The 27,803-nt window shown below is 42.9% G+C and overlaps 1 protein-coding gene across 2 annotated transcripts in view; it reads right to left on the bottom strand.

Moving 5' to 3' along the window:
• RNF8 (ring finger protein 8) overlaps nt 1-27,803 on the bottom strand; it is a 33,318-nt gene that overhangs the window by 1,562 nt on the left and 3,953 nt on the right. Inside the window, exons 2-7 of one of the 2 annotated variants that reach the window (XM_043591281.1) lie at nt 25,425-25,553; nt 15,692-16,432; nt 13,182-13,244; nt 10,929-11,018; nt 8,244-8,351; nt 6,108-6,312 (exon numbers count right to left, since the gene is read on the bottom strand). In XM_043591281.1, coding sequence (XP_043447216.1) covers nt 6,108-6,312; nt 8,244-8,351; nt 10,929-11,018; nt 13,182-13,244; nt 15,692-16,432; nt 25,425-25,553 — 1,336 coding nt within the window. The remainder of the gene's footprint in view (nt 1-6,107; nt 6,313-8,243; nt 8,352-10,928; nt 11,019-13,181; nt 13,245-15,691; nt 16,433-25,424; nt 25,554-27,803) is intronic. The other variant, XM_043591282.1, reaches the window with a different exon arrangement.

Below are 27,803 nucleotides of genomic sequence, written 5' to 3'. Positions count from 1 at the left end.
CAGAATCCGAAGCAGGCTCCAGGCTTCAAGGTGTCAGCACAGAGACCAACATGGGGCTCAAACCCATGAACCGTGAGATCATGACCTGAGCCAAAGTCAGAAGCTTAATAGACCGAGCCACCCAGGCACCCCACCCTCCCACTTTTAAAGGCTAATCCCCCCATCTGTGCTCTGCATTCCCTACCCTGCCTTCCAAAGAATCTGGCCCTACCCACCATCCCAGCATCTCCTTCACAGGCTCAGCAACTGAACACCACACAGAGCTCTCATTTCTTTAAAACAAAACAAAACCAAAAAACAAAACCTTCCTCCTCCAACTACAGCCTTCTCTTCATGCTGTCCCTGTGGTCTTAGTCGTAGCCAAATTTCTTAGAAGACCTGGTCTATCTTACTTTTCTGTTTTCTCTACTCCTTAATCTCACATTCATTCTCCAATTCACTGAAAACTAGCTCTGACCCCACCATTTCTCAAACTTGTACTAAATAAAGTCATCAATGTCCTACATTCCTGCTGCATCCAAAGGGCAATTTTTCATCCTTATGCCTGCTCACTTTTAGCCTCAGCACCTGGCACTTAGTAGAAACTAAGAAGGAAAGGCCGAGAAGAAAGGAAGCAAGGAAGAGATGTTTTTTGGAGGTTGGTTCTGGTTCAGGTTTCATGAGACAAAGGTAAAAGAGGTCCAAACTCTCCAGAGTAGGAAAGCAGAAAGCAGTTAAAGCAGAAGCCCTAGCCAGGAATAGGACATGACAGGTCTTATCAGATTTTTTTTTTTAAATGTTTATTATTTTTGAGAGAGAGAGTGAGGAAGGGGCAGTGTGAGAGATGGGGACAGAGGAAGCAGGCTCTGTGCTGACAGCAGACAGTCTGGTGCAGGGCTCAAACTCAAGAATCATGAGATCATACCGGAGTCGAAGTTGGACACTTAGCCAGCTGAGTCACCCAGGTGTCCCTGGTCTTATCAGATTTCTTAAGAACGCAGTAGTAGGCAGTTGGGCAACATATATATCCAGCTAGTGCAGAGAAGCTTCAATGGTGATATACCTGATTCTATGATATTCTATGGGAGCGGGAGGAAGAGGCATATTCAGTGACCCCAGTCACTCTCCAAGATCAGTTCACTGAAATCTAAATGTGGTCTGTGTTTGGGGCTCCTGGGCAGCTCAGTCAGCTGGGGCTGACTGACTCTTGATCTCAGCTCAGGTTTTGATCTCAGGTCATGAGTTCAAGCCTCATGTTGGGCTCTGCACTGGGTGTGAAGCCTACTTAAAAACCAACCAACCAACCAACCAACCAACCAACCAACCAACCAACACGCTCTGTGTTCATCTAGAGTTAAGTGTAGGAACCAAGAAACGCTAAAGGAAAATCTGTTTTGGTTAATGACACTACTCTGTATTTACACAGGTGGTCTATAATAAGAAGTTCCTGAAAGTATTTCCATATAAAGCAAATCATTAAGTTACATGTTCATGGGGAGGGAAGATCCATTTTTTTCAGAAAACCAAAATAACTCTATTTTATCATTAAGAAGACAAAAAAGCCCAGGAGAAACTTCTGCTGAGGAAAACAGCAATGAATGATCTAAAGTACCTCCTGCTACACCCCTAGAGATGGCCAGAGCTGCTCAATACTTACTTCTTTTGATGCTATAGCGTGTGCTCATGTTCTTCCCCCAGACCCTTTTCCCCAGGTGGACAAGCCCTGGCCAGTAAGCATGTCAGGGGCTCACCAGAGTTCCTAACTCAGTGGGCAGGTAGTCAAGGTCTCTTTGCTCTGGTATGGTATGGTTCTCTCAAACCAGTCATCTATACATTTGGGGTACAGTGAAGGATCTTTAATTGCATCCAGGAAGGCCACTCTCCTAAACTTTCCCAAGGTTCCTACAGTAAGGTGCTTTTGGTGAAGGGGAGAAGACACTCCATGACAGAGCACTAACGTCAGCAACAGGCTTTTGACCTCTAGAGGGAAGGACACTCAGAAGTCTAAAGGACTATATAGTCAGCAAAAAATCTGAGGTTCTAGGACTTCATGGGCTGCTATTCCACATATTCCTATTAATCCCATAGCTGACTTCTACTAAGATCACATTCCCTTCCCCAACTGGGCGGAGAGTTCCTGTGCTGCCCTTGTTGTTTCCAACTATGCATTCAGAGATGCCAATAAGGGTGATGGGGGAGACACCCATCAAAGGACAAGGAAAGGAAAGACAACAGACAAAAGAAGGGAAGGAAAGGAAAAATAAGGGGCAAAAACAGGGGGTGGTGATGGAGAAATAAGAAAAAAGCTTCTAGTAATAATTCTAATTTTGTATCCCATGACAATTTTGCAAAGGGAGAATTTTTAAAAGTCAAAAATTTTAAGAGTTCAGTGTTACACACTATTTGAGTGCATGCATGTGGACATCCCACCCCATGCCAACCTTGTTGAGAGCCGTTTCCCCTAGACAAACTGTTGTAAAGCCAGCCAGGCATGCTGACTACATGCACATGAGTCTCTAGTGGCAGGACTGGGTGGACTAAAAGTACTTGCTAACAAGTATTCTCTCTGGATGAGGTCAACTTGCCAGACACTGTTACTGCCATTCCCACATACTCCTGTATAAGGCTTTTCAGCAACGGGTGATGGGCAATATCAAGGAAAGCGTTCCAAATGGGCAGGCAGATACTATCTTAAGCGGCTGCCAGTTTCTCCTGTCCTGGGTCTGGATCACCCTCCACATAGCCTATGGGAAATTGGCAAGAGCCACAGGCCAAGTGGTATGACCTGAGTCTATCTTCCTAGAGACCCTTAACCTCTGGAGGGGCCTCTGTCTCACAGATTCAGGAAAGCTGTGGCCTATACACCTTTCTCCCCACCTCAACATACCTGAAGGCCATGGCGCACTCCCACCAGTAGCCTTGGTTCAATACAACAGCATCAAGGGAGTCAGGGAATTGTAGTCTGAAAAAGCCCCTAGACTGCAAATCACTATTTTAAAGGACCAACAAGATTTTATTTCTAGATAATTTGGTTTCTTCTTTTCTGAGCACAACCCAAAGAAACTGCAAGGGAAAGCTAAAAGTGAGAACGTTAACACTCTGTCAACCAACATTTAACGAGAACAGAACAAATGGAGGAAGAGGAGGAGCCGACAGAAGACTCTGCTCTAGCTCCTCACCAGCTCCAGAGGGAGATCCTCCATAGGGAATGTCAAAAAAATGTCTTCCTTTCAGAAAATCTCATGTCAATATCCCAGAGAGCCACAATTACTCACGTGACAAGCACTTACTAGATGTTGTTATCTGCCCCAGCTTCAGAGCATCCTTTCTCTAACAGAGGATCTAGTATCCTAATACTCTCCTCATGTCCTCTGTATAATCTGGCCTCACAGAGTTTACAAGGGATCAATGGCTCATCAGTCATGAGGCATCACTTCTCCCATGGGGATATGGAACTAGAAGACAACAAGCAGCCAGGGAGGCCTGGAGTGGGGCTGCCTTCGTGGAATCAGCATACTACGCTGCCACAGACAGACAGGTTTCCCTCCCTGAATTTGTGATAAGAGCAACCCTTGTCCAGGAGAAAAATAGCCCTACCACAGTGTCAGAACTCTGACAATTATAGGCTTGCCAATCCTGGTTCCCAGATCCTTAGTTTGGTCCTTTTCAAAATTTCCATGCACTGGGGATTAAAGCAGTTTTCAGTTGGTAAGGAAGGTTGGTATTTGAACTAAGAATTTCCTCTAACCCCTACACTGCAGACCAGTGAAGCCACTGATGGCTCTGGCACATATTCCCCTAAATCGGTACTCAGAGCCTTCTGTCGGTCTCTGGAGAAAACCTCAAAGCTGCACTCCCTGTGGAAACTGAGCCTAGTGCCATCGAGTGCAACAGAGAGGCTGCTTCAGTTTACTGTGTAGGCTCCTAGGTTTACCAAAAAGGCAGACAGGCACCCTCTTTAGCCTTTGGAGGGAAAAGGGTGTGTGATATAATTTAATGTGCATAATTAACTCTGTGTGAGGGGAGCCAGAGGTGAACTTAAGACATAGGGCTCTTCTTTCCCTTTCTAGTACTACATGAAGCCATCTACTGTGCTTGCACTTGTGAGAAGAAACCCAATCATTGGTTTGGGGGAAGAAAGTACATGGGTGTCCCCACCCTGACACAGACCCAAGCCAAAGGCTGACCTTGGTTAAATCTGGGTCCCAGGTCACTGCTCCTCTCAGAAAGGGAAGAAAAAAGAAAACCGAAGGCATCTACGACGCCTCAGCAGACACTTCTTAGGTCTTGGCTGTCCTCATGCTGTTCCAGCACCATGTAGATATTCTGTCATGTATGGGCCACCAGGGGGGCACTGCTATGAACGTATCACTGCTTCTCAGGCCTGTGCTTTGTTTGTGCTGAAGCCTCTGCTTGGAAAGCTACAGCCCTGGGAACCTCTAAGACTCAGTTCAAATGACACTACTTCCATGCGGCTTTCTACTGTACCTCTACCTGCCCAGGCCAAACTGTCTGCTCCTCTGCAGTGTCCTAGCACCCTCGTGGGGAAATTGTCACACCACCGACCTGCCTTTCTACTTCCTCCACAGACTGAGTGCTGTGAGAAATGAGACGATGCCTTATGTATCTCTTTATCTTGGTATGGAGGTACTGTTCCTGTAAAAGTTGATGAAGTAAAAAGTGAGGAGAAGAACAACAGGACTCTGCCAGAATCAAGTGGCTCCTGGGAGGTAAAAGATCTATGAGAGCTCAGACTGGCCACAAAATCTATTAGCACACAGCTGTCAGAACAGTGGAAAACATCCTGGTTCCAAAGAACCACCTGAGGGCTGTCCCACTCTCCCACAGGTCACAAAGCCTTCCTTCGGCAGAACAGGCTCAAACATACTTCCTGCTCAGCACCCGCTTTGCCTGGCTCTGCAACAGGCCTGCTGCCTCCACTCTGGCTGACCAGCTGAGGTCCAGTTTCACACCACAGCTGCTTGCACATCAGCATCAGATTCCTGGCCCTACTCAAAGTGGCTGACATCTGTGGAAGGGCTAGAAGAAAAGAAAGCAGTGGACAGAAGATCCTACTCTTAGCAGTGTAGCTGTTAGGCCTTCTGTTCCTCTGGACTTAGAGAAAGGTATATCCAAACCCATAACATATGAATATGGGTTATCAATGGCCAGGTGGTGGGAAGCACGTGTAAAGGCAGTGAGCTTCTTGGTTGTCTTCTCTGCTCAGCCTTTTTGTGCAGCCAACTGACTTCATGGCACTTTGGCTCTGGCGACTTCCCAGAAGGTAGTGCTGTGCTGGATTCTTAGAGGTACTGAACATGATAACCAGATCCACCCTGCTTCTATGCACTGTCGTCCCTGGCCAATAACCAACCAATCCTTCCTCCTACCCATTGGTTTCCTTGTGCCCGGCCTCAGGACACACCTTTTGCCACAAGGATGTTCGAGTCTCAAGCGGAGAGGCTCTATAACCCCCAACACAGCAAGCTCCAAGCATGAGGAGATCACTCGTTTGAATGAACAGATATTCACCAAGGAAGAATGGTTCATTAGGGGAACTCACCCACCCCCACTTCCCCAATCTCTTTATCCCAATTCTTTCCAACTAGGAGACTAGTTGGTAAACATATTAGGATCCCCAAAGATTAAATTTATCTCTCTAGTTTAACATTATGTCCACTTTGTGTAATTAAGTTGTGACTTATTATAAAACCTGTATGTGTTTTCTTCAAGCATTCTCCAATTTGTGAATCTCTGTTTACCTCCTATTTATAACTGATAGTGTACCCAACCCAAGGTTTTTCCAACACTTGGACAGCAATTGAACTGTCTTGAACAACAGCACCATCTAGTTATCAGCACAACAAACCATCTGACCTTGTGTTTTCTACGCACATCCATATACTTAAGCCTCCCCCTTCCCCACTGCTCAAATACATGCACCCATTCTCCCTCAACTCTTAATCACATACTCATTACCTTTAACTCTCTTTATTTTTTCCCATTTTTCCCTCCTCTTCTTTGGCCTAAGAATCATTTATGTGACTCTCTTACCCAGCCAAAAAAATCTGCTTAAGTTTGTAAGTCTTTTGTTGAGGGGACTCACCTTCTTGTTCACACTGACTCACCTTTTCGTTCCCTAATGAGGACAATTCGTCGTTCTTTCACTTCTGAGCTCAGATTATCTACCATCTTATTAATGCAATTGTCCAGAACCAGGGAGTGGGTTTGGGATTTGATGTCCTTCCGACAAATGGGACATTCTACCTTTCGCTTCATCCATTCACTGATACAGTAGGAGCAGAAACTGTGGGCACAGTTCAAGGTGACAGCCTACAATGGGAATGTGAACACACATAACAGAATCGTCATGCTTACTTTCCCAGGGCAGTTGTGATCTCAATGCTAAGACAGGAGTTCATTCCCAAGGCCAAATGGAAATTTAACAATAATCCCATCTACAGGGCTTATGGAGGGTATCAGAGTCATTCCTGGGGATGAGAAATTTTAAGGTTTAAGTTAGATAATTCATTTTCTTTCTCAAAGGTAAGTTCATAGACACAGGCTGATTTGTCTATCTCATTCCACCAATTCAGACAACACTGTCAACGCAGATTAGCTACCTTGCAAACAAATGTCACTGGACACAAGTAGGACTAGGAAGCGAGTGAATATACAAATACACCACTAATTCCCTCATGGAAAATAAATATATATCCTGCTAATGGTGAATCAGAACTTCAATTTTAATATACGAAGGGAAGCACATTCTAAATACTCAGTACATAGAATGGTAGGAGGCATATCTCTACTCAAAAGAAACTTAAAAAAGTAAAATATATGTAAAAAATGACTAAAAAGTCTGGGGAGAAAGGAACCAAGATAATAGAAAAAATGTAATGGGTTCACTGACAGTGACTGAACTCTTAAGTAAATAAACCTGTCAGAAGAGGGAAAGCAGAAGGAGTAATTCCAATGGTCAGATTTCTTCTAGGGTCCTTTTCACTTCTAAAAATATAAACCATCCTCTTCAATAGTCTTGTTTAGGTACATCTCCTAAGATACAAGTTTTTCTGAGGCTCAAAAGTCTTCATTCCTGCTTTTAGGATGGCAGCGGAAAATAACAGAAATTATGCAGTTTTCAAATGCTAAGTTGAGCACAGAAAGCCAACTAGGAGATATTTTGTTAACTGTATGAGATAAAGCCTCACAAATAGGACTAAAAACCTGTCTGATTAAAGTAAAACCTCTTTCCAATGCTGACTTTAAGACGTGACCGTAGAAAAAGTCAGGCAGTGTGCTGTAAACAAAGCACAGGTCAGGTTGTCTCTTAGATGTCTGTGCAGATGCCCTAGGTTGGCTAACTCATCTCCAATCCCAACCCCCCTTTCCTTGCCTTCCTCTAGCAGAATCCTGTCAAAGCAACACGGAGTTTCTCCAAACTAGGGAATCAAATGACTAGAAACTATGGAGGGAAATTATGACCTGAAGTCAAATTGGATCCAGAGCAAAAGAAACAGATCTGCTTGAGAGGGATTTCTCGGGAGACTAATAGGCTCAACCTCCCAAAAGACTACCAGAAAGAAGGAACGAGTGTGTGCATGCATTTTCCTTTTTAACGAAATCCGAAAAGCACAGTCATTTAACAAAACTTGAGTTTAAGATCAGTGTAAGATGAACTAGTCACAAATGGTAGAATTTGTGAAAAATAAGGTCTATGCAAAAATATGACAGGATAACAAATGGTAACCTAGGAGATGTTTCATTTTCATAGGGAGCCTCAGAGTCCCTGAAATATGTTCCACTTGGCTGCTGAATTCCCCAAGTGACCACACATCAGTGACATTTACCACCCTGTTAAAGGCTGCACTATACGCCCACTCTCAGAACTGCGTCCATTCAGAGTAAAGAAAGAGAAGCTTTAGTGAGCAGCTTTACCGATACTTCAAAAATCTAATGCCATGTGGCCCTGTTTTCTCTGAACAGCAAAGATATAAAGGCTTCACTGCAGCTAAAAATAGTGATTGTACCAAATAAACACTCAACACCACATGAAATAAGAAAAAGGATCAGTGAAGGTAAAGATGACTACAAAAACAAATGAGACATGGCCATCTCTAGAGGTCACTTTGAAGTCAAATAACTACAATAGGTTCCTAGAATAAAAATCTCTTCAGAATGTTTCCCTATAACAGAACTGGCGTAGCCAAGGCTCCATTGAGGGTTGAGAGATCAAGAAGACATAAGCCACTGCTGATAATTACCTCAATGAAGTATTCTGAGCAAATAATACATTGGAGCTCATTCTCCAGCACATCATTCACGTGGCTAAGAACTTCCTCCTTCTGTGCTTGCACCTTCTCCTTCTCCTCCTGCAAAGACACATAACCCCACCTGTCATGTGGATGACCCAACAAGAATGCAAAACAGGACAGGAAACAGGGTTAATTGTCTGAAATAGGATTCAAGATTCTAAATTAAAAATTCAACCTGGCACAGTGTCTTGAGAATAAAAACCCTTTCTCTAAGGGTGACTGTTCCTCAGAACGGCTTTCTAATATAGGGCATGGTCTTCCTTTCTTTCCTCTCTCCACTTTTCTGTATTTGCACCGTAGCTTCTGTCTCCTTTCCCAGAGCTAACCAAATGAGAAAAACTGAAGGCAGCGTACTAACCCCAGCAGCCACCCAAAACCAGAATGAGGCATTAAGTATCCTATAATTAACAGCAGTTTAGAGGTGATATAAAATCATCCCAAGCAGGGGCGCCTGGGTGGCGCAGTCGGTTGGGCGTCCGACTTCAGCCAGGTCACGATCTTGCGGTCCGTGAGTTCGAGCCCCGCGTCGGGCTCTGGGCTGATGGCTCAGAGCCTGGAGCCTGTTTCCGATTCTGTGTCTCCCTCTCTCTCTGCCCCTCCCCTGTTCATGCTCTGTCTCTCTCTGTCCCAAAAATAAATAAACGTTGAAAAAAAATTAAAAAAAAAAAATCATCCCAAGCAACCAAGGACTCACTAGACATGGAAGAAAACAATCCATAGGGGCAGGAAGGCTGAATTAGCTTATAAGGTCCCCTGTGTTCCTTGCAGCTGCCTCTTCTATAAAATAAGGATAATACTTCTACTCCCTGGAGACGGGAGGCTGAGAGATGGCCTCTTCAAGTACCTTCAGGATCCAAACTCTATGATGCTTGCCACCTCCTACTCCTGCAGAGGTCTGCAGTCCAATTTCCCTGTGCTTTCCCCAAGAGGTCAGACCACTTGCAGACATACATTTTGGGGAGGACCCTAGGTGTGCTCTCTTGAAGACATTTGTTTAAATTAGCTCTCATCCCTAAAACTGAAAGTGCCAGGAGCCCCTGAGGGGAAAGAAAAGCTATTTAGGGCATATTTGAGTGGCTAATTTTTCATCTTTTATTGTCCCTTCTAATCAAAGCAAAGACTATAACACTGCTTAGGGCAGTGAAGAGAGTATGTATGTACCCATTTTCATTAAAGTCCAGTTCCCTGAAAACCTACAAATTGCTAGGTTTAAAAAGATATGGTGGCTTTTTGGAAGTTAAGAAAGATACTATATGATTTAAACCAAGTATAAGGATAGCAAACCAAATGAAAACTGAGTCTTCTCCTTTCTGTATTCTGCTGCAGGTCTGTCTGTGGGGAAGGGTGGGCTGAGAGATACAGACAGTCTTGGACATCAATTTCAGGTCAGAGGTTCCAAACTGGTGGCCTGTGGACTGGATCTACCTGGCAGATTTGTTTAGTTTGGCCCTCAGGTATTAAAAAACAAAACAGAATAAAATTGAACTTATTGCTAACACTTGAAAATTGGGATAGTTCACACAAACATTTGGATTTCTTTTTTTTTTTTTTTTCAACGTTTATTTATTTTTGGGACAGAGAGAGACAGAGCATGAACAGGGGAGGGGCAGAGAGAGAGGGAGACACAGAATCAGAAACAGGCTCCAGGCTCTGGGCCATCAGCCCAGAGCCCGACGCGGGGCTCGAACTCACGGACCGCGAGATCGTGACCTGGCTGAAGTCGGACGCCAAACCGACTGCGCCACCCAGGCGCCCCAACATTTGGATTTCTATCTTCTGTGGAAAAGTCAAAGGATCTGACAACACTGAGCTTGCATTTCTGGGCAGCAACAAGTGGCTCAGCAAAGAAGGGCTGGCTCTTCAGGGTGGGGTTGGGGAGGGGTGGCAAGTGCCCCTTTCTGGTGTGTCTCTGTCCCTGCAGCTTCCTACTGTGATCTTTTTTTTTTTTTAATTAAAAAAAATTTTTTAATGCTTATTTATTTTTGACACAGAGAGAGACAGAGAGACAGAGCATGAGCGGGGAAGGGGCAGAAAGAGAGGGAGACACAGAATCCAAAACAGGCTCCAGGCTCTGAGCTGCCAGCACAGACCCAACACAGGGCTCGAACTCACAGACCGCGAGATCATGACCTGAGCCAAAGTCAGATGCTCAACCGACTGAGCCACCCAGGCACCCCTTCCTACTGTGATCTTGTATCCAGGCCACTTCACTCACTTCTATTACCACTCTAACCCTGGGGGGCACCTGAGTTTATAACCCCTAATTTAAGCATTCCACTGATTTGATGTGAGAAATAATTACCTAAATGCATCAGGATGAACTGTGTTTTGACTACACTACCCCTTAGCTTGTGTCAGTGGACTACTCTGAAGGAGCATCTACCACAGCCAATGGACTAGACTGCAGGATGTGAGTCTCATTCCCAGCATTTCACTTCTTAATGAGGGAAGGAAAAAAATATTGTCTTAGAGGCAGACCCTTCCATTGGCCTGAATCATTTTACAGATTATTTCCCCTAAGGCAGGGAACAGCCATAATCTCTCTCTTTATTCACCACAGCAACCCTTGCACCGTTGGAAATGCTGAGTTGCATGTATTGACCAAATTCTAAACCTTTATCTTTTTTTTAGTACCTTGGTCTGTTCCAATTCTTTGTTCTTGGCTTGAATAATTGCTTCAAAGTCCTTCTTGCTGCGGTTTAGCTCTTCCATTAGAGCCCGATGCTGCAGAAACATAGCAGATATGTATTCAAAATGGGCTACACTGCATATTTCCTTTTCTCCATACATGAGCCTGCTCCTTCCATCAGTAGCTTTGGTTCAAGGGATCAAGGGATTGGCAATTTCAAGATAGCCTTTGTTCCTTCAGGACATCCCACTTACCTGCTGCTTTTTTTTAGAGAAGGGGGGAGGTAGGGAGGAAGGTCATCAAATCCATTAACCCCTCTGAAAATAACCCAACCTCAATGGCCATCCAAATCAACTAAGGAACTTTACACTGCCTTCCAGATTCTGTAGGTTTGGCTGGGGGCTCAGGAATGTACATTTTTTCTAAAGCCACCCGAGTGATTCTAGGAACTCAGGAACTCAAGAACAAGTAAGTAAATCTGAGGCTACCCAGCAATGGGAGTGGCTTTTAATAATCAGGGAGAAATGGGATTTCTAGATCATTTTCATTGAAATAAAAAAGACCTTTAACCTATTTATTCTACAAATCACATACTACATACTTGTGAGGCAATACTGCCTGAACCCTGCCTGTGTCTTCTGGAAGCTGACAGTTCATTTATTGTGACTTACTGCCTACAATGCACGTCAAGAGATTCCACATCTATGAGAATTTCTGAGCACCCTCACGCTTAAGTATAGCTTACACTTTAAATCTTACCTCCAATCCTTTTTTAAAGAAGGTGGAATAAAGGTAAGTATTTCTGAAAAGATATTACTCAAGAAACAAATTTTAAAATGTGTGGTCTCCCAAAAAAAGTTATATCAGATGGCCTGGGTATTCATCTTGACCACTGATTAGATGTATGTGCCTAACTTTCTCATCTATAAAATGGGAAAACAGGTGCCCCCTCCTACATCAGTGTTGATAAGAAAATAACAGATATGAAAGCATTCAGAAGTTTTAAAAATTGCCTAGTAAGTAAAAAAGAATTGTCACAGAGGGACCAACAAGGTGGACCAAGAAACAACCACTGTTTCAGTTGAGAAAGTGGTATGTCCCCCAGGCATGTTGTTAAAAACCATGACCTAAAAGTTTCCCATTTTAGGCTAATGAATGGAGACTGGCCAAGCACCTCATGCTAAATATTTTCCTATCTCTGGGGAAAGGGTGAGGAGTCGTGGGTACAAGGTACTCAATGATCACTTGGCGATTTCCAAGCAGCAGAACCTTACTCTTTTCCAGCCAATTTCAAAACGGTATCTCAATACAATTTAATAAAGCTCTAAATGAGAAATATACCTACCTTCCCACCCTAGAAAATAAACAAGCTTAGAAAATAAAATTCAAAAAGACTGAATAAATTTTCATCTAATTCTTTTCAAGACTATTTGTGCACCCCTCAAGGAAATCAAGGCAGACATCCCCACAAAGATTACAATAATACAGGGCTGTTGGCACTCTATGAAGGTTGTGAAGTAGATATGCAATAAAAGACCATAAGGCTAAATTCACCTAAACAAATTCTAATGCAATTGATCAAGGAGATTTGAACCATCTCACTAACCTCCTGACAAAACTTGCATTAAACTACTAATCATAAACACATAAAGTTTAGAAGATAAAGTGGGTTTAAAAGATGCAAAAGAGCTTGTAAAAAAATAATCAGATGATAGTCAAGTTACATGAAATAAATTACAGGCAACCTTTTAGGGGAATTTTATTCCTGTGAGCCTTGCCCTTTCAGTAAATCGGTATGTTCTGCTGACTGTTAAACTACATTCTCAACCTGACCTAAAACGCTTAATTGGAACATTCTTGAATGGTTTCTGGATGGCTTCAGCTCAGGAACAGTGAGGTAATAAAGGCCCTTGCAGGCTCTGGTGGCCAAGTCATAGCTTGAAATTCCCCTCTGCTGCCCTCACCTTTCTGGAAGTGCAGACACTTCCCCAGAGAGCCTCCTAATTGCTACAGGCTCAGTTCCATCTTCACTAGAGCAACTTCTGCTCAGATGAAGATGTACGTTTTCATGCTGAGGTCTGGCATGTCTGTGAGGCCAAATCTCCGACCTGATGGTATGAGCAGCTGTTGTCTGCAGACTGGAGATGCCACAGAGGTGTGTGCTAAGCAGAAGAGGCAGCCAGTGGCCATGTGAGGTCTGGCTGCCCCCCACTCCCTAGCCCACTATAATCTCAGTACAGTGGCAAGAGGTAAGTTACCTCCTGTAGAGCCTGGGCAAGCTGTTGCTTCAGGTCCTCTTCTCCTTGTTCCTTCTCCAAATCCTGCAAAGCCAAAAACAAAATGGAAAATTTCCCTGCAGGGGGGGGGGGGGGGAAGAAACAAAATCTAGCAACAAGCAGAGCAGACTGGCTCCTGAGAGCATCTGGAAACGATAGGGGGCAGGGAACAGGTGGAAAACCTCCCGTTTCACTTCAGGCTCTTGGCAGGAAGGGATCTGAGCAGAGTTAACTGCTCAAACACTGCACACCTGAGGGCTGTCACCTTCAAGCTGCCACTCAGGTTGTTCTGGAGAGAAACCCTGGGGTAATACTCCAAGTGTCCTTCACTGGCTAATGTCATGACCCCCAGAAAGATGTAAACTGAGAGATTCTAAGCCACCAAATATCTAAACTCGGGATATAATCCCCCAGGTTGACACTCACAAGCTCCACCATGTTTCTTCGCTCAATTCTGGCCACGCTGTCTCTTAGTGTGAGTATCTCCTCTAGACTGCTTCTCCTCCTTGCCTGAGCTTATGCTGTTTTCTCTGTCAGCCCCCTGTGATGTGGATGTCTTCCACATCATCATTGCCCTACATTCAGCACCTTCTACAAGAACCTCTGAGCCTTTCCCTCGTTAAGAACTGCCTACCCATTTAATATGCCAACTGGAAACTGTTCTCTAGGGGCGCCTGAGTGGCTTGGTCGGTTAAGCGTCCGACTTCGGCTCAGGTCATGATCTCACGCTCCGTGAGTTCGAGCCCCGCGTCGGGCTCTGTGCTGACCGCTCAGAGCCTGGAGCCTGTTTCAGATTCTGTGTCTCCCTCTCTCTCTGCCCCTCCCCTGTTCATGCTCTGTCTCTGTCTCAAAAATAAATAAATAAACGCTAAAAAAAAAAAAAAAAAAAAAAAATTAAAAAAAAGAAATTGTTCTCTAATTTAAATATATTAACTTAAAACTGTTCTGATTATTATATTTCTTAATGGCAAGAACCATTTATTAAGCCTCTTAATAACCACCTGATGTCTAAGTATACTGCCATAGGTGCTAAAAAAAATCTGTGTGAAGTAGTAGGAGAAGAATAAATCCCTAGGGCTTGGTGGCAAAGGGAAATGCTGCTAATAAACAAAGGACTAGATACATTTCACCATGAGCCATTTCTATATGACCCTCTAATACCCACAGAAATTCTCTAAGCCAGTCCTTTTTGCCTTTCTCTACCATTCTGATATAGAAAAAGATTTTATAACTATATCCTGAAGCATACCCAGAGCAGCCACAAATATTAATTAATAATAACTCTTGTTCCTGAACACATTAGCCTTTAAAGAGGCTTCTACTCTGGTGAAGGTGTCATACACTAAATATGTAGAGATAAACCTCCCTCTATTAGCTTCAAGAACTAGTCCGGGCTGGGTAAGGGAAGCAAAAAGGTACACATAAACAAGCAATGAATATCCTGAGAAAGACCTATTTAATCCATGGCCATTGCTAATGCTACCAGTTCAAGTGGAAAGCAGAGATTAGAATGAAATTTTTAAATTGTTCCAAATTTAGTCAACACTACTGGTTGTTCCTCGCCCTGAGCAAAGTAAACAAAACAGAAAAGCTTATTCACTTCAATCCTGATTGGTCCTTTTTATTTCTAAGTCAACAATGGGGAATTCTTGACATTCAATATTACCTGAGCAAAGAGATGGGAGTAAAATGTATGCTTCTAGCCCGATTGGAACTGACATTTTCAGCAGGACCAGAAATCAGCTCTAGCCTAGAGGCTTTGTGCAAGAGCTTGTCATCTAAGCAAATGACTCAGAGATGGGGACACATTTGGTCTTACCTTGATACAGCTAAGACAATCATTCTGCCTCCCCGCTAAAGGCACTGTGGAAAGTGGCTTACCACTCAACCCAACAACTGAGTCACAGTATACTTGTCCCCTCCAATGCTAGTTGCTCAGGATAGAAACAAAAACATTTTCTGCCTTTCTAGGCTCCCACTTCCTAGGTTAGCTAGAGTTAACTAACCATCAGAGCTAGTAAGTTGCCAGGTACAACAAGGGCAGAGTAACCACCTGACTCATAGCTGCCTTGAGGCTAACTGGTTTGGCTTTGACACACCAAAGAAAGATAATTCATAGGGACAATTACTGGTTTAGTTGGAGTGTACTGTGGTTCTGTGGCATCCTGACCTTCATCCAACCCCTCTCTGAATCTGTCTCAGTTCTCAGGTGCCTCAGCTTTATATCCTGAGATCAACTGCATCCTGGCTGGCTCTCCCAGCCCCCTTCAGCCAACACAGCACCCAAACTCTGGCTCTTGGTCATCGTGCTGAAGCCTTAACCCTGCACTCAACTCCCTTCTCCCATCTAAGTCTTCTTCTCCCATTCTACTTCCTGTTCCTGGCACTCAGCATGTGGTCCCTGACCCAGAAACAGAGAGCTATGGCCAGAGGCCCACCAAAGGCCTACCCACCCCTGAGGAGCACTGGTGTCCCTTCCTCCTATGTCGTACCTGGAGATGCTGTTCCTCTTCCTGGAAAGTCTTCTCTAGCTGTTCCACTCTGGCCTGTTGCTGGGCCTGCTCTGCACATAGCTGGGACTGTAAGTCCTGCAGCTCCTGCTCCATTTTTACGATTTTCTTTGAGTTCCCTTTTTGGGTCTGTTTTTTCACATTCAGTACAGCTACCTGTTTTTCCTGCATTTGTGTTTTCAGCTTCAGAATCCTGGACATGGTCACCCTGAACAGTGCTAAGCTGCTGTGAGATGCTGAAGGGTTTGAGGCTTTCTGCTTCTTATGATGAAGCTCTATGACTTTTGTGGAGCCAGGGTAAACATGAACCTCTGTGGCCTTCTCACTTGGCTCAAGAGAAGTCAACTTAGGATCCAAATATTCAGAGGGCTGACTGGCCACTTCACCTTTCCCATGAGACTTCACTGGTTGACCAGATTCACAAGATACTTTACTTATTTTGGATTTCAAATTTGAGGGGCCTTCAGCTCCAGGGCCCTCTAATTCATCCAAACTAAATTTCCTTTTAGTTCTCAATCCCTTATTTTTTCCCGTCATCTGGTCATTCTTTGGGGCAAGACAAGGATACATCCTGTCCCACTCTTCTTCAGTAACTTCATATTCATACTCTGCATTCTCCTTATTTTCCAGAGGTACCCCAAGCTGGATGTGGTCTCCCTTATGGATAGAATAGACATTTAAAGGTTCTAGACGTTGTCTGTTCAGCCAAACACCATTCAGACTCTAGAGAAAGGGAAATAAAGACAAAATAAGCTTCATGATTTTCCTCCTCTTAATGGAACGTTTCTCCTGCTGCTACAAAAACTTCTGCCTTTTCAGAAGGAAAACCCCTGAGAACAAACAGAAAAGGTTGATAAACCATCACCCTTAGAAATAGCATTCCTGAAACAGCTTTGGCTTTTTACCTATATTTCACATCCATGCCTCCACAGAGAACTGCCTGTGTAACAGGCAGGAATTACCTTATTACTGGCAGATGAATTACTCAAATAAATGCAGCAGCATTAAAAGAAACTGCAACTGAATAGCTCCTATTGACCTAAACTGGGGGCAATGGCCCAAGACTGGAAAAATGGCTATTAGCGAAGGAAGTAGTATCTAATGATGAGGTTCAAAAGATAGGCTTAGCCAGGAAAATCACACAAGCACTGTCTCTAAATGTGGTCCCTGAACACACTGGTGAATGAGCAAAGCACTTCCCAGCACACATACATAAACCTAAAAAGAGTGTATCAATACCTTGTACTGGGGTCAACCTGCAGGTGGGATCTGACCCAATTAATAGCACCAAAGGTCCAGGGGGTAATACAGCACAGTGGTTAAGAGCTGGAGCTTTGGCTCAGACAGACTTGAGTTCATAGCCCAAATGCACCACCTTGGGTTTATTAGTTGCATGGCCTTCAGCGATTTACTTAACCTCTGTATCTCAGTTTTACCTGTAAAATAGGGATAGTACAGTTCCTAACTCATACTGTTCTGTGAAGAATGAAATAATACATGTAAAACACTAAGCACAGTGACTCACATATAATAAATGCTCAATATATATTTACTTTAATGACTTAAATTAAGCCATAGTGTAGGGGTTAAGAGCATGGACCCAGGAGTCGGACTGCCTGGATTTATAATCTGGCTCCATCACTTAATAGCTGTGTAACTTTGGGTGACTTTCATAACCTCTCCATGCTCCAGTTATCACATCTATAAAATGGAGGATAATAATAGTCTCTCCCTCATGGAGTCCGTGTGGATTTAATGAGATGACATATGTAATGTACTCAGAAAAGTGCCTGGCACATGGTAAGTATTATATAAGTGTTCACTACTATTATTATGTTCTGGCTCAATTGACTTATCAACAGTTATTTCAATTCTATGCTCAGCATCTTGCAAGGTAAATATACTGAGCACAAAAGTAGAAGATATGAAAACAACTTTTAGCAGCTGACTATGGAAAGGAAAACATGAGGGCACACATAAGTAAATGTGGGATTACACAGCACAGCCTATAAATGCAAAGGAGTATCATATAGAGCTGGGCTAGGGAAGAGATGCTAAACAGAGATGACGCATTCTAAAACAGACTTGAAACAAATGTAGGATTTAAAGTTTAAAGAGACAAGTGGGAGTGTGCCTGGTTGGCTTGGTCAGAAGAGCATGTGACTCTTGATTTCGGGGCATGAGTTCAAGCCCCATGCTGGGGGTAGAGATCACTTAAATAAATAAACTTGGATGGAAGGAAGGGAGGGAGGGAGAGAAGGAGGGAGGAAGGAAAGAGAAAAAAGAAAAGAGACAAGTGGACATTTTAACCCATAGGAAGGAAGGAAAGAAGGAAGGAAGGAAGGAAGGAAGGAAAGAAGGAAGGAAGGAAGAAGGAAAGAAGGAAGGAAGGAAAGAAGGAAGGAAGGAAGGAAAGAAAGAGGAAGGGAAGAAAGAGGAGAGTGAAGAGAAGGAAAGAGACAAGTGGACAATTTAACCCATAATAAGAACGTATCTTTGGGACACAGGCCAGAGATGAAGGTCACATATGAACTGGGACTAAGACTATATTCAAGTTGGTAACAATAGCTACCTCCTCGCGGCTAGAAAAAATACCTGATCAGCCCAAATATGAGGGATGGGAGGCTGGACCATAAGGCACAAAGGATGAAGAATAGAGATTGGATCTCAGCTCTGGATTGGTTTTAGGCCCTTGTTTCTGGTTTTGTGTTATCTGGCCAGAGTGGGGAGAGGGAGAGAAAGACAAGCATAGATACATACAGAAAGACTGGCTTTAACTCACTGCCTTGGCCCTAACCTGGCTTATCTGACCAACCTTCTCCCAACTTTTCTACTCATATTCAGCCTGAGAAATTATGGAGAGTGATCAGTTCTGATTTCTGAAACAACATATGCGGGAATAAAAAGGAGGGGGAGGGAGGCCCAAAGAATGTATTTGAGAACAGTTCTATAGCAGAATAGTCAATTATAGATTATACATAGGAAAAAGGTTTCAGGAAAAGTAGTATGACACAGGAGGCCACCTACTGCCAAGGTATAGACATTTAAGAAGAATCTCAAAGACAAAGAGAAGGTTAAGAAGGCTATAGAAGCAACCTAAGACTAGAGTGAACAAAACCCTAAAAAGCTAGGGTGAACTTTCAAGACGTATTGCAACCCTCCGCGAGATCCTCTGCAGTAACCTGCCTCCTTGAGAGCCCTTTGAGATCTGGAAAATAAACTCTCAAAATTTTCCCATCGCTTTTTATCCCTGGATCCCTCTGTTTATCCATTCATCACTCCTTGGTGACATCTAGTGGTATACTTTGGACCACAGCCCCAACTCAGGTCTGTTCACAGGGCGACGGTAGAAAAGGATGAAATTACCACGGCTGTGTAAGAACAATCATGTACTGCCCAGGATATGATCTCAAATGCAACAGCTTAAATAAATCAAACTGGGGGCACTTGGGTGGCTGTCAGTTGAGCATCTAACTTCAGCTCAGGTCACGATCTTCCTGGTTTGTGAGTTCAAGCCCCACCTCGGGCTCTGTGCTAACAGCTCAGAGCCTGGAGCCTGCTTCAGATTCTGTGTCTCCCCGTCTCTCTCTGCCCCTCCCCCACTCGCACTCTGCCCCTCTCTTAAGAATAAACATTTAAATATATCTATCTCAAACTGTGTTTAAGCCTTTTTTTTTTTTTAACGTTCATTTTTGAGAGAGATAGAGCGTGAGAAGGGGAGAAGCAGAGAGAGAAGGAGACACAGAATCTGAAGTAGGCTCCAGGTTCTCACCTGTCAGCACAGAGTCCGATGCGGGGCTTGAATCCACAAACCATGAGATCATGGCCTGAGCGAAAGTTAAACGCTTAAGCAACTGTGCCACCCAGACACCACCAAGCCTTTCTTGATAGTTTTCACAATCACCAGTTTGAGCACTGTCAGCAGCAGCAAAGTGATAACCAAAGAAAAGCCTGCCCAGTGACTCTCAGCCATCAATGGGAAAAAAGTGGGATCGCCTGTACCCCCTTCAACACCAATTACTTCACTTGATGCTCAATCTCTGTCCAGCATTTTTAATCCGTTTGAGTGGAAACCCAAAGCCAACGGGCAATGTTTTCATGCAGTTCATCAAATGATTTATGTAACCCAGTGGTTCTCAACCCTGATATACAGTGAAATCACCTGAAAATGTTTACAAGAAATAGTGACTGGGTTAAATGGTCTGAGATGGGGACTAGACATCAGAATTTTAAAAACCCAGACAAAAATTTTAACAAACACAGAATATGCAATTTGTATCAAGACACAGTGCCCCTTTGCAGTCGACCCTTCCCTCACTCCCAGGCAACTACTCATCTATTCTCTGCCCTACATAGGTTTGCCTTTTCCAGAATGTTGTATAAATGGAACCACACCAGTATGTATCCTTTTGAATCTGGCTTCTTTCACCTAGCATAATGACTTTAAGATTTATCTACTTTGTTGCATTAACAGCAGTTTGACATTTTTACTGCTGAATAATATCCTAGGTCATGGGTGTTACCAGTTTGTTTATCCAGTCCCTACTTGTTTCTTCCAGTTTCTGGTGACTATGAATAAAGCCACAAGAACATTCACATACAAGTTTCTGTAAGAACATAAGTTTTTATTAATTTGGGACAGCAAAAGGAATGTTGGATAAGTACATGTTTAACTGGAAGAAACTGCCAAACTGGTTTTCAAAGTGCTGATATCATTTTGTATTCTCACTTGCAATGGTTAAGAGTTCCAGTCACTCTGCATCCTTACCAGCACTTGGCATTAGAAATTCTTCACTAAAATATAACATACAAACATAAAAGCGCACAAATCATAAATGTATAACTAGATGAATAATCACAAAGTGAACATCTCAGTGTAACTACCACAAGGTTAAAAAAAAAAAAATTACACATTCTCAGCATTCCAGAGACCCCCTGGGCTCCCTTCTAGTCACTAAGCTCCTCCCCCTCCATACAAAAGGGGACTGTCAGCCTGGCTTGATGTCACATATTAGTTTTGCCTGGTTTTGACAATTATATAAATGGCATCATATAATATGTATTCTTTTGTGTCTGTCTTCTCTAACTCAATATTGTTTGTGACATTTATCCATGCTGCTGGATATAGTGGTAGCTCATTCACATTCATTCTAGTATAGTGTTTCATTTTAAGATTCTACCGTTGATAAACACTTGGGTTGTTTCCTTGGGAGTGAAAATATTGTTGTGAGGTGTGTGTGTGTGTGTGTGTATGCAACTTTAATAAATAATGCCAAATAATTTTCCAAATTTGTTATGCCAATCTATACCTCTACCAAAAGACAACTTGACAATACCTGGCATCATCAGTATTTAATTTTAGCCACTCTGGTGGATATGTAGTGGTATTCCACTGTGGTTTTAATCTGCATTTCCCTTATCATTAATGAGGCTGAACAACTTCTCATGAACACTGAACATTTGGAATCTTTTGTGAAGTGTCCGGCTCTTGCCCATTTTTAAAAATGGATTATCTTTCTTTTTCTTATTGATTTGGAGTTATGTACATATTCAAATATAAAGTCCTTCATTGGTTATGTGCAGCAAATATCTTCCACTCTGAGTTTGCCTTTGACTTTCTTAATGGTGTCTTTTGATGAATGGAAGTTCTCAATTTTAATATGATACCACAAGTATGTTTTAAAAGAACCCCAGGTAAGCACAAAAACTGGAAACAGGGTTGACAATCACTGCTCCAGCTGCTGGAAGACCAGAAGTTGAACTGTCCCAAGCAACAAGGTGTGTTCACAGACAGTATATTCACCAGAGACATGAAATGCCATAGTGTACAGAAGCATGAAGGTGGCACTCACCAGGGAGCAGATGAATAACAACACGATAGGAGGAGAAAGGTTCAAACTCCATGCCCAAATCTCTAGGACTGAAGGCAAGAAAACCCACCAAGGCATTTCAGATGGACCCTCAAACAACCAATTTTCTGAAACAGCTGGATATGAATACCTACAATGAGCCATCTGAAGAGCTTTCCAACTGAAATGCACACAACTACAATATTTTGTGTGCAGAGTCAGCAGTCCTCCACAGTTTTTCTTTTTTTTAAGCCAACTTAAACTAAAATTGCATTTGTTGCAATTTTTGTATCTGTACTTAAGCTTTCATTTTCTGGCCATTCCAGCATATAAGAGAGACCATTTAATGAAGAGAGAATGCAGTTCTGAGTTTTGAATTCTTAGAAGTGTCTACCTCTTGAAAAGACTTGGCAAATGACTTCAAATATGACCATAACAATAACATCCTGCACGTGAAATTCAAATCCTTCATCAGAAGAAGAGGACTGCTGAGGCATGGTGCCAGAAAAAAGCCACAAAGGAAAGGAGCATTTGTTAAGGAAAAAAAAAAATGTGGGGGGAGTGCTTTTACCTGTAAGAGTAGTTGCTCCATCAAAACACTTGACTCACAGCTTCTCTTAAAAATCAGTTACCTCACAAATGGAATCAAAGCTAAGAGGCTTAAACCAGAAAAGGCTTGGAAGAATCAGGAGCCTACCTTTCCTCTGTATTATCTGTCTGAGACCTCAGAGAGGACTCTCATGGTAACAACAGCCCTGGAAGAAAACATACACAGCTAACACTGGAGAGCAGCCCAGAAGCACAGTCATGATCTGTCGCTGGCATGGGCCACCTCTGTCCCTGAAGCTGACGTTCAAGGAACAGTAAAATCAGTCAGTTGGTGGCTTCCCAACCTTTCAAAATCTGCTATCCCATAAATGGTGTATACCCATACTACACATTATCAAAGAGAAGAGCACCGGAGAACTTACCTCTATAATACTGTAATCCCATTTCTCAGACAGCCAACTCTAATAAGGAAAATGTCTTTTCCTAAAGTGGTTCGATATAAGCTATTGCAGGGGCTTTAAAACCTGACGTCTATGACTTAGATATGTATAATTAATTTTTTTAAATCATGCAACCAGCACAGGTTTCCCCTGCTATCCAAAAGGAGAGTGCTCCCATGAAGCCCTTCTTCATAAGCCGCTGGTGCAAAATAAAGATGCAACTACCATTAACTTACATGGGAAAATATTTTTATTGTTCTCAGACACATAATATAGCCTCTTTTAGGCTTTTCTGATACCTTAGGACATCACCTGCTAATGGAAACACAAAATAAGTCAAGATTAAAACACTGATGCTCACAGACACAGTTCAAAACTATGGAACCTTGGGCGCTTGGGTGGCTCAGTCGGTTAAACACCCAACTCTTTGTTTCAGCTCAGGTCAGGATCTCGAGGTTTGTGCAATTGAGCACCACGTCGGCCTCTGCGCTGACAGCACAGAGCCTGCTTGCGATTCTCTCTCTCCCTCTCTCTGCCCCTCCTCCGCTCATGCACAAGTTCTCTCTCTCTCAAAATAAATAAGCTAAAAACAAAAAAACAAAACAAAAAAAACCCCACAACTATGGCACTGTGAAGCTGAGATGCTGAGTGTAGCTCCCTGTGAAAGAGCTCCCCGGTGCCATTCTCAATGCTCTGGTGCGTGCTGCCTCTATAACAGCTCGCTGCAAAACAAATGCTAAGCGCTATTTTCGCCGTATTTTGTAAAAGTGAAAATCCTCTTCTGATTTCTTTTAGTTAGCAAATACAGGTACCAATGTAGGTCTCTTGTAAAAGCAAAATGTAGGATAGATAATGTGAACTTTCCAAAAGCAGGACATATCTGTATAGCAAATCACTGCATACCTCCTTGGTGTTTGACAACAGGACATAGTAGAGACTTATTTGAGTTCCAGCCCTGGTTCATTCATTCACTTCAACAGTCAGTTAGAAGGCCCCTGGGCAAGTCAATTTATCTCCCTGGGCCTCAGATTCATCTGTTCCCAGAAGAGATTAACCTTGATCATCTCTAAGGCCCCCTTTCAGTGCCAATTTCTATTCTGCTCATAATGTCTTGCCAAGAGTGCCAAACCAATTTACTTAGCACTTATACTCTCTTCTTCAATATAGTGCCAACTCAACTTAATTCTAGTCAGGAAGGTACTTTCTCAACAGCTTAAATCTAGCAGTTTTAAGCATGCAAAATGAGGCAGGCCTGCAGGATACCTACGAGACTGTGAATTATAATAAGAAATATACATTTGGCCTTTATCCCTGTTTCTAAGCACGGAGCTCCTAAAAACTCTTGGAATTTCCTAACTGGTGAGACGGAAAGGCGTCTTTTGTTATGCTAATGAGGCAACTTTGGGACCATCCCAGGTCACCTAAGGATGGGGGTCTAATTGCTAGGGGAACCAACTAAGTAACCAGAGGGTTGAAACTTTCAGTCCCACCCCTCAACTTCCTGGGAAGGGAGAGGGACTGGTCGTTGAAGTGATTACCAACAGCCAATGATTTAATCAATCATGCTGTGTTATAGAGCCTCCACAAAAACTCAAAAGGATGGGTTCAGGGAGCTTCTGGGTTGGTGACTATATGGAGGTGTTGAGGGAGTGGAATACCCATATAGGACATGAAAGCCTTGTGCCCTTTCCTGTATACCTTGCCCTACACATCTCCTCTGTCTGGATGTTCATCTGAATTCCTTACCATATCCTTTCATAATAAACTGGTAAACTTAAGTAAATGTTTCCCTGAGTTCTGTGAGCCACTCTAGCTAACTAATCAAATCCAAAGGGGAAGGAGGTCATTAGAACCAGTTGGTTCCAGTTGGTTAGAAGTACAAGTAAACAACTTGGACTTGTGACTGGCATCTGAAGTCCAAGGAAGGGGTCCCTGAAGCCTCCAATCTACAGCTGTTGGTCAGGAGCATAAGGGTTAACCTATGGAATCTGATGCTATCAGAACTGAGTTGAATAGTAAGTAGGACTCCAAGCTGGTGTCCCAAGCACTGCTTGGTGGTGGGAGGGTGACTGCACCCACCTCAGAATTGGTCTCAGAACCATTTAATACCCTTCTTTCTAACAGGTGTCTTTACACTCCTTTCAACCAGAGCAATGTAAGATGGCATCTGAAGACATTTCATACTTCCTAATTTTTAGCTATCAACATGAGAATTTCTCTCACGGCACAATCTCTATTTTCACCATATCCCTGAGTGCTTGTATATCTATCTGCTCATTAGGCACTTCCTAATTGCTGGGCTTTACACACTATTTCACCTCCCTTAGTATTCACACCAGACCAGTGATTTTCAAAGTTATTCAAAGGAAATCTTCCTCAAAACATGAATATGTAAAACAGATTAAAAAGGGGGTGGGAAGTATTTGCTCTGATTGAAAGGAATAGGGAAGGGAAGGAGCTAAGTCCAGTCAGCTCAGCTCTCTCCTCCTCCCAGTGCTCTGAACCATAGGTGTACTCCAGAATATTCATCAGATTTCCAAGGTCTCTGGACCTATGACTCACAAAGGCCAATTCCCCCAGTAACTTAGTCTAGTTTCTGGAGCAGGACCTACTGCTCCAATTCAGGTATTCCCTTCAAAGTAAAATACTTTCATTCAAGTCATTAGAAATTATTCTGGTATAATCTAATCCCTGGCAGCATACAGAAATGTCTGTCTCCAAAAAAGAAAACTGGGTGGCTGGGGAGAAGATATTACTTTTGAGCCTTTTAACTTTGTATCATGTACTACCTATGCAAAAAAAAAAAAAAAAAAAAAAAGGAATTTAAAAATAAACAAAAATTTAGTAAAGTCAACAGGCATCTATGTATTCCTGTACCTTGTTGTCCATAATTGTCCACTGGCCCTCGACATTCTGCTTCAAAACACAGTGGTTTCGGGAAATCATCAGAGGGCAGATTTTTGATACCAGTTGGTATGTGACACCAAATCCTCGCCCTATAGTCACCTAGGAAGACAACAATGTAAGAAACATAATCAGTCATTCTGCTGAACAGGGAGGTCCTTTACAATCTTGTCAACCAGCAATATGCACATGTCCTGACTTATGAAACCAGACTCTCATGAAACCCAATCTCATCAGCTATCTCCTTCAGCTACCATGGGAGCCATCAGGTAGAAAAAAGCAAGTTCTGACATGAAGAAACAGCTGAATGAAGTTAATCATGGAATGTCAGGGTTGGGAGGATGCTGAAATGTCATGAGATGGAGGAAAACCTTTCCACACACCCCAATCAATTAGTCTTAAACACTGCCAATAACTATAACATCTATACAAGACCGCTGCTCCAATTTTTTAATGGTCCTGACTTGGCATCCTTCTCCCTATAAATTCCATCCTTTGGCCTGAGCACCATGAAAAAATCTCCCATCCTCCTTCCACTTGACAGCTATAAAGTATCTACCTAGTCTTTTCTTGGCCCTATGTTCGCAGTTACTTCAACCTAACTCCCATGGCATATGTTTGAGTCTCTTTGCTATCCTAATAGATCTGTGAAGAGACTCCTGGTTTATTTTTATTCCTGGATGCCATATTAAAAAAATAATTTTTGTAACACAGTCAAATGCAAGTATCACTTTCCCAGTTCTAGATATTATCACTGGAGCATATAAATTGCATTAGCTTTCACGGCAGATCTATCACACTGCCAATGTATCCTCAGGCTTAGGAATGATTAAATTTCTTGGTCTAACCCTCCCCCAAGAATTGCTATGCTAAGTCATGTCTCTTCTGTCCTATACTTGACTAGTTGGCAAATTTGGATTCGAGTGCAGGACCTTACATTGATTCCTATTAAATTCTATCTTGTTAGTTCAGCCTATCACATGAGCTTGTCAAGACCTTTCTGAATTTTTAATCTGCCATCAGACATACTCAATATCCCTTCCAGCTTTGACTCATCTACCAAACTGATATGAGACCCTCTCTACATTCATTTAGGGCACAGATAAAAATATTGAAACAGGATGTAGCCAAAGGCAAAGCTCCCAGGAAAGCCTAGTAAACATTATACCAAACAATCTGGGTATACCTTTAACCAGTTGTAATTCAACCAAGAGTCTTTGCATCAAGTTCATATTTTCTATCTTATCCATGAGAAGACATCATGAGAGCCTCTGGAAAAGGTTGCAAAGAAGCCTCAATTCCCATCCATCACACTTTCCTGATAGACCAGTTTAGTTTATAATAACTCTGTCAAGGAAGAAAATGAAATTCTCCCGAGATTTAGATCTTAGAATCCCCTGCTTATTCTTCTTGGTGCACAAGCCACCTCTTTAATGACCCATACCACAACCAGAGCTGAGAACATTAAGCCAAATGGTCTGTGGTTTGGTATAAGCTACCCATTTTGCTCCTTTTGAAAATCTTTCAGAATCATGCCTGTCCTCCTCAGTCCCTCAAGGACCACCATGACTCTCCTTGCCCCAATCTATTCTTCCCCTCAAACTCTCATCTCAGTAACTGACACCACCATGCAAGCAACTGCTTAGCCCCAAACCAAGGAGCCATCTTTGATTCTTCTCTGTCCCTCATCCTGACATTAAAATCATCAGCAAATTCTGCTGGTTGTAATTCAAATATATCCTAAATCTGTTCATTTCTCTCTACGGCCAATACCTTGGTCCAAACAACCTGACCTCCACCAGTTAGGCTGTTCTTGTTCCTGCCCTGCACTCCCTGACTCAGACTAACTTCGTTCTTCACACAGCAGCTGCAGTGGTATCATACAAACTCTAAATCAGATCATTTCCCTTCTTTTCAAACTACATTCATGATCCAAACTCCCTTCCATAGCCTATAAGGCCTGAATGTCCTAACCCCCTCCACCTCTTTAGTCTTACCTCACACCACAGACAGAAACACTCACCACTGCCTGAGGGTCTTTTCACAAGTCCCCTCTACTGGGAACACTCTTGTCTGAGACATCTGCACAGGCTCCTTCTCATCTTTCAAGTTTCAGCTCCCCAAGGGCCTACCCCGATTACCCTAGAGTTGTTGCCTGCTCCCTCCCCGACCACTGCATTCCTTCATGTTGTTAGCATGCACTTGTCACAATCCAAAATTACCTTGTTTGCTTTACCTATTTATTCCTCCCCCCTTACTAGAATATAAATTTCGTGAGCAGGGACCTTATCTGTCTCGTGTACCACTGTTTCTGTACCTGAGACAGCACTTAGTAAGAGTTTGTGAGTGGAA

Source organism: Prionailurus bengalensis, chromosome B2 (assembly GCF_016509475.1).
Source record: "Prionailurus bengalensis isolate Pbe53 chromosome B2, Fcat_Pben_1.1_paternal_pri, whole genome shotgun sequence".
In the NCBI taxonomy this organism is placed as follows: Eukaryota; Metazoa; Chordata; class Mammalia; order Carnivora; family Felidae; genus Prionailurus; species Prionailurus bengalensis.
The sequence above is the reverse complement of the archived record's forward strand: the minus strand, read 5'-3'. Positions and strand labels throughout refer to the sequence as shown.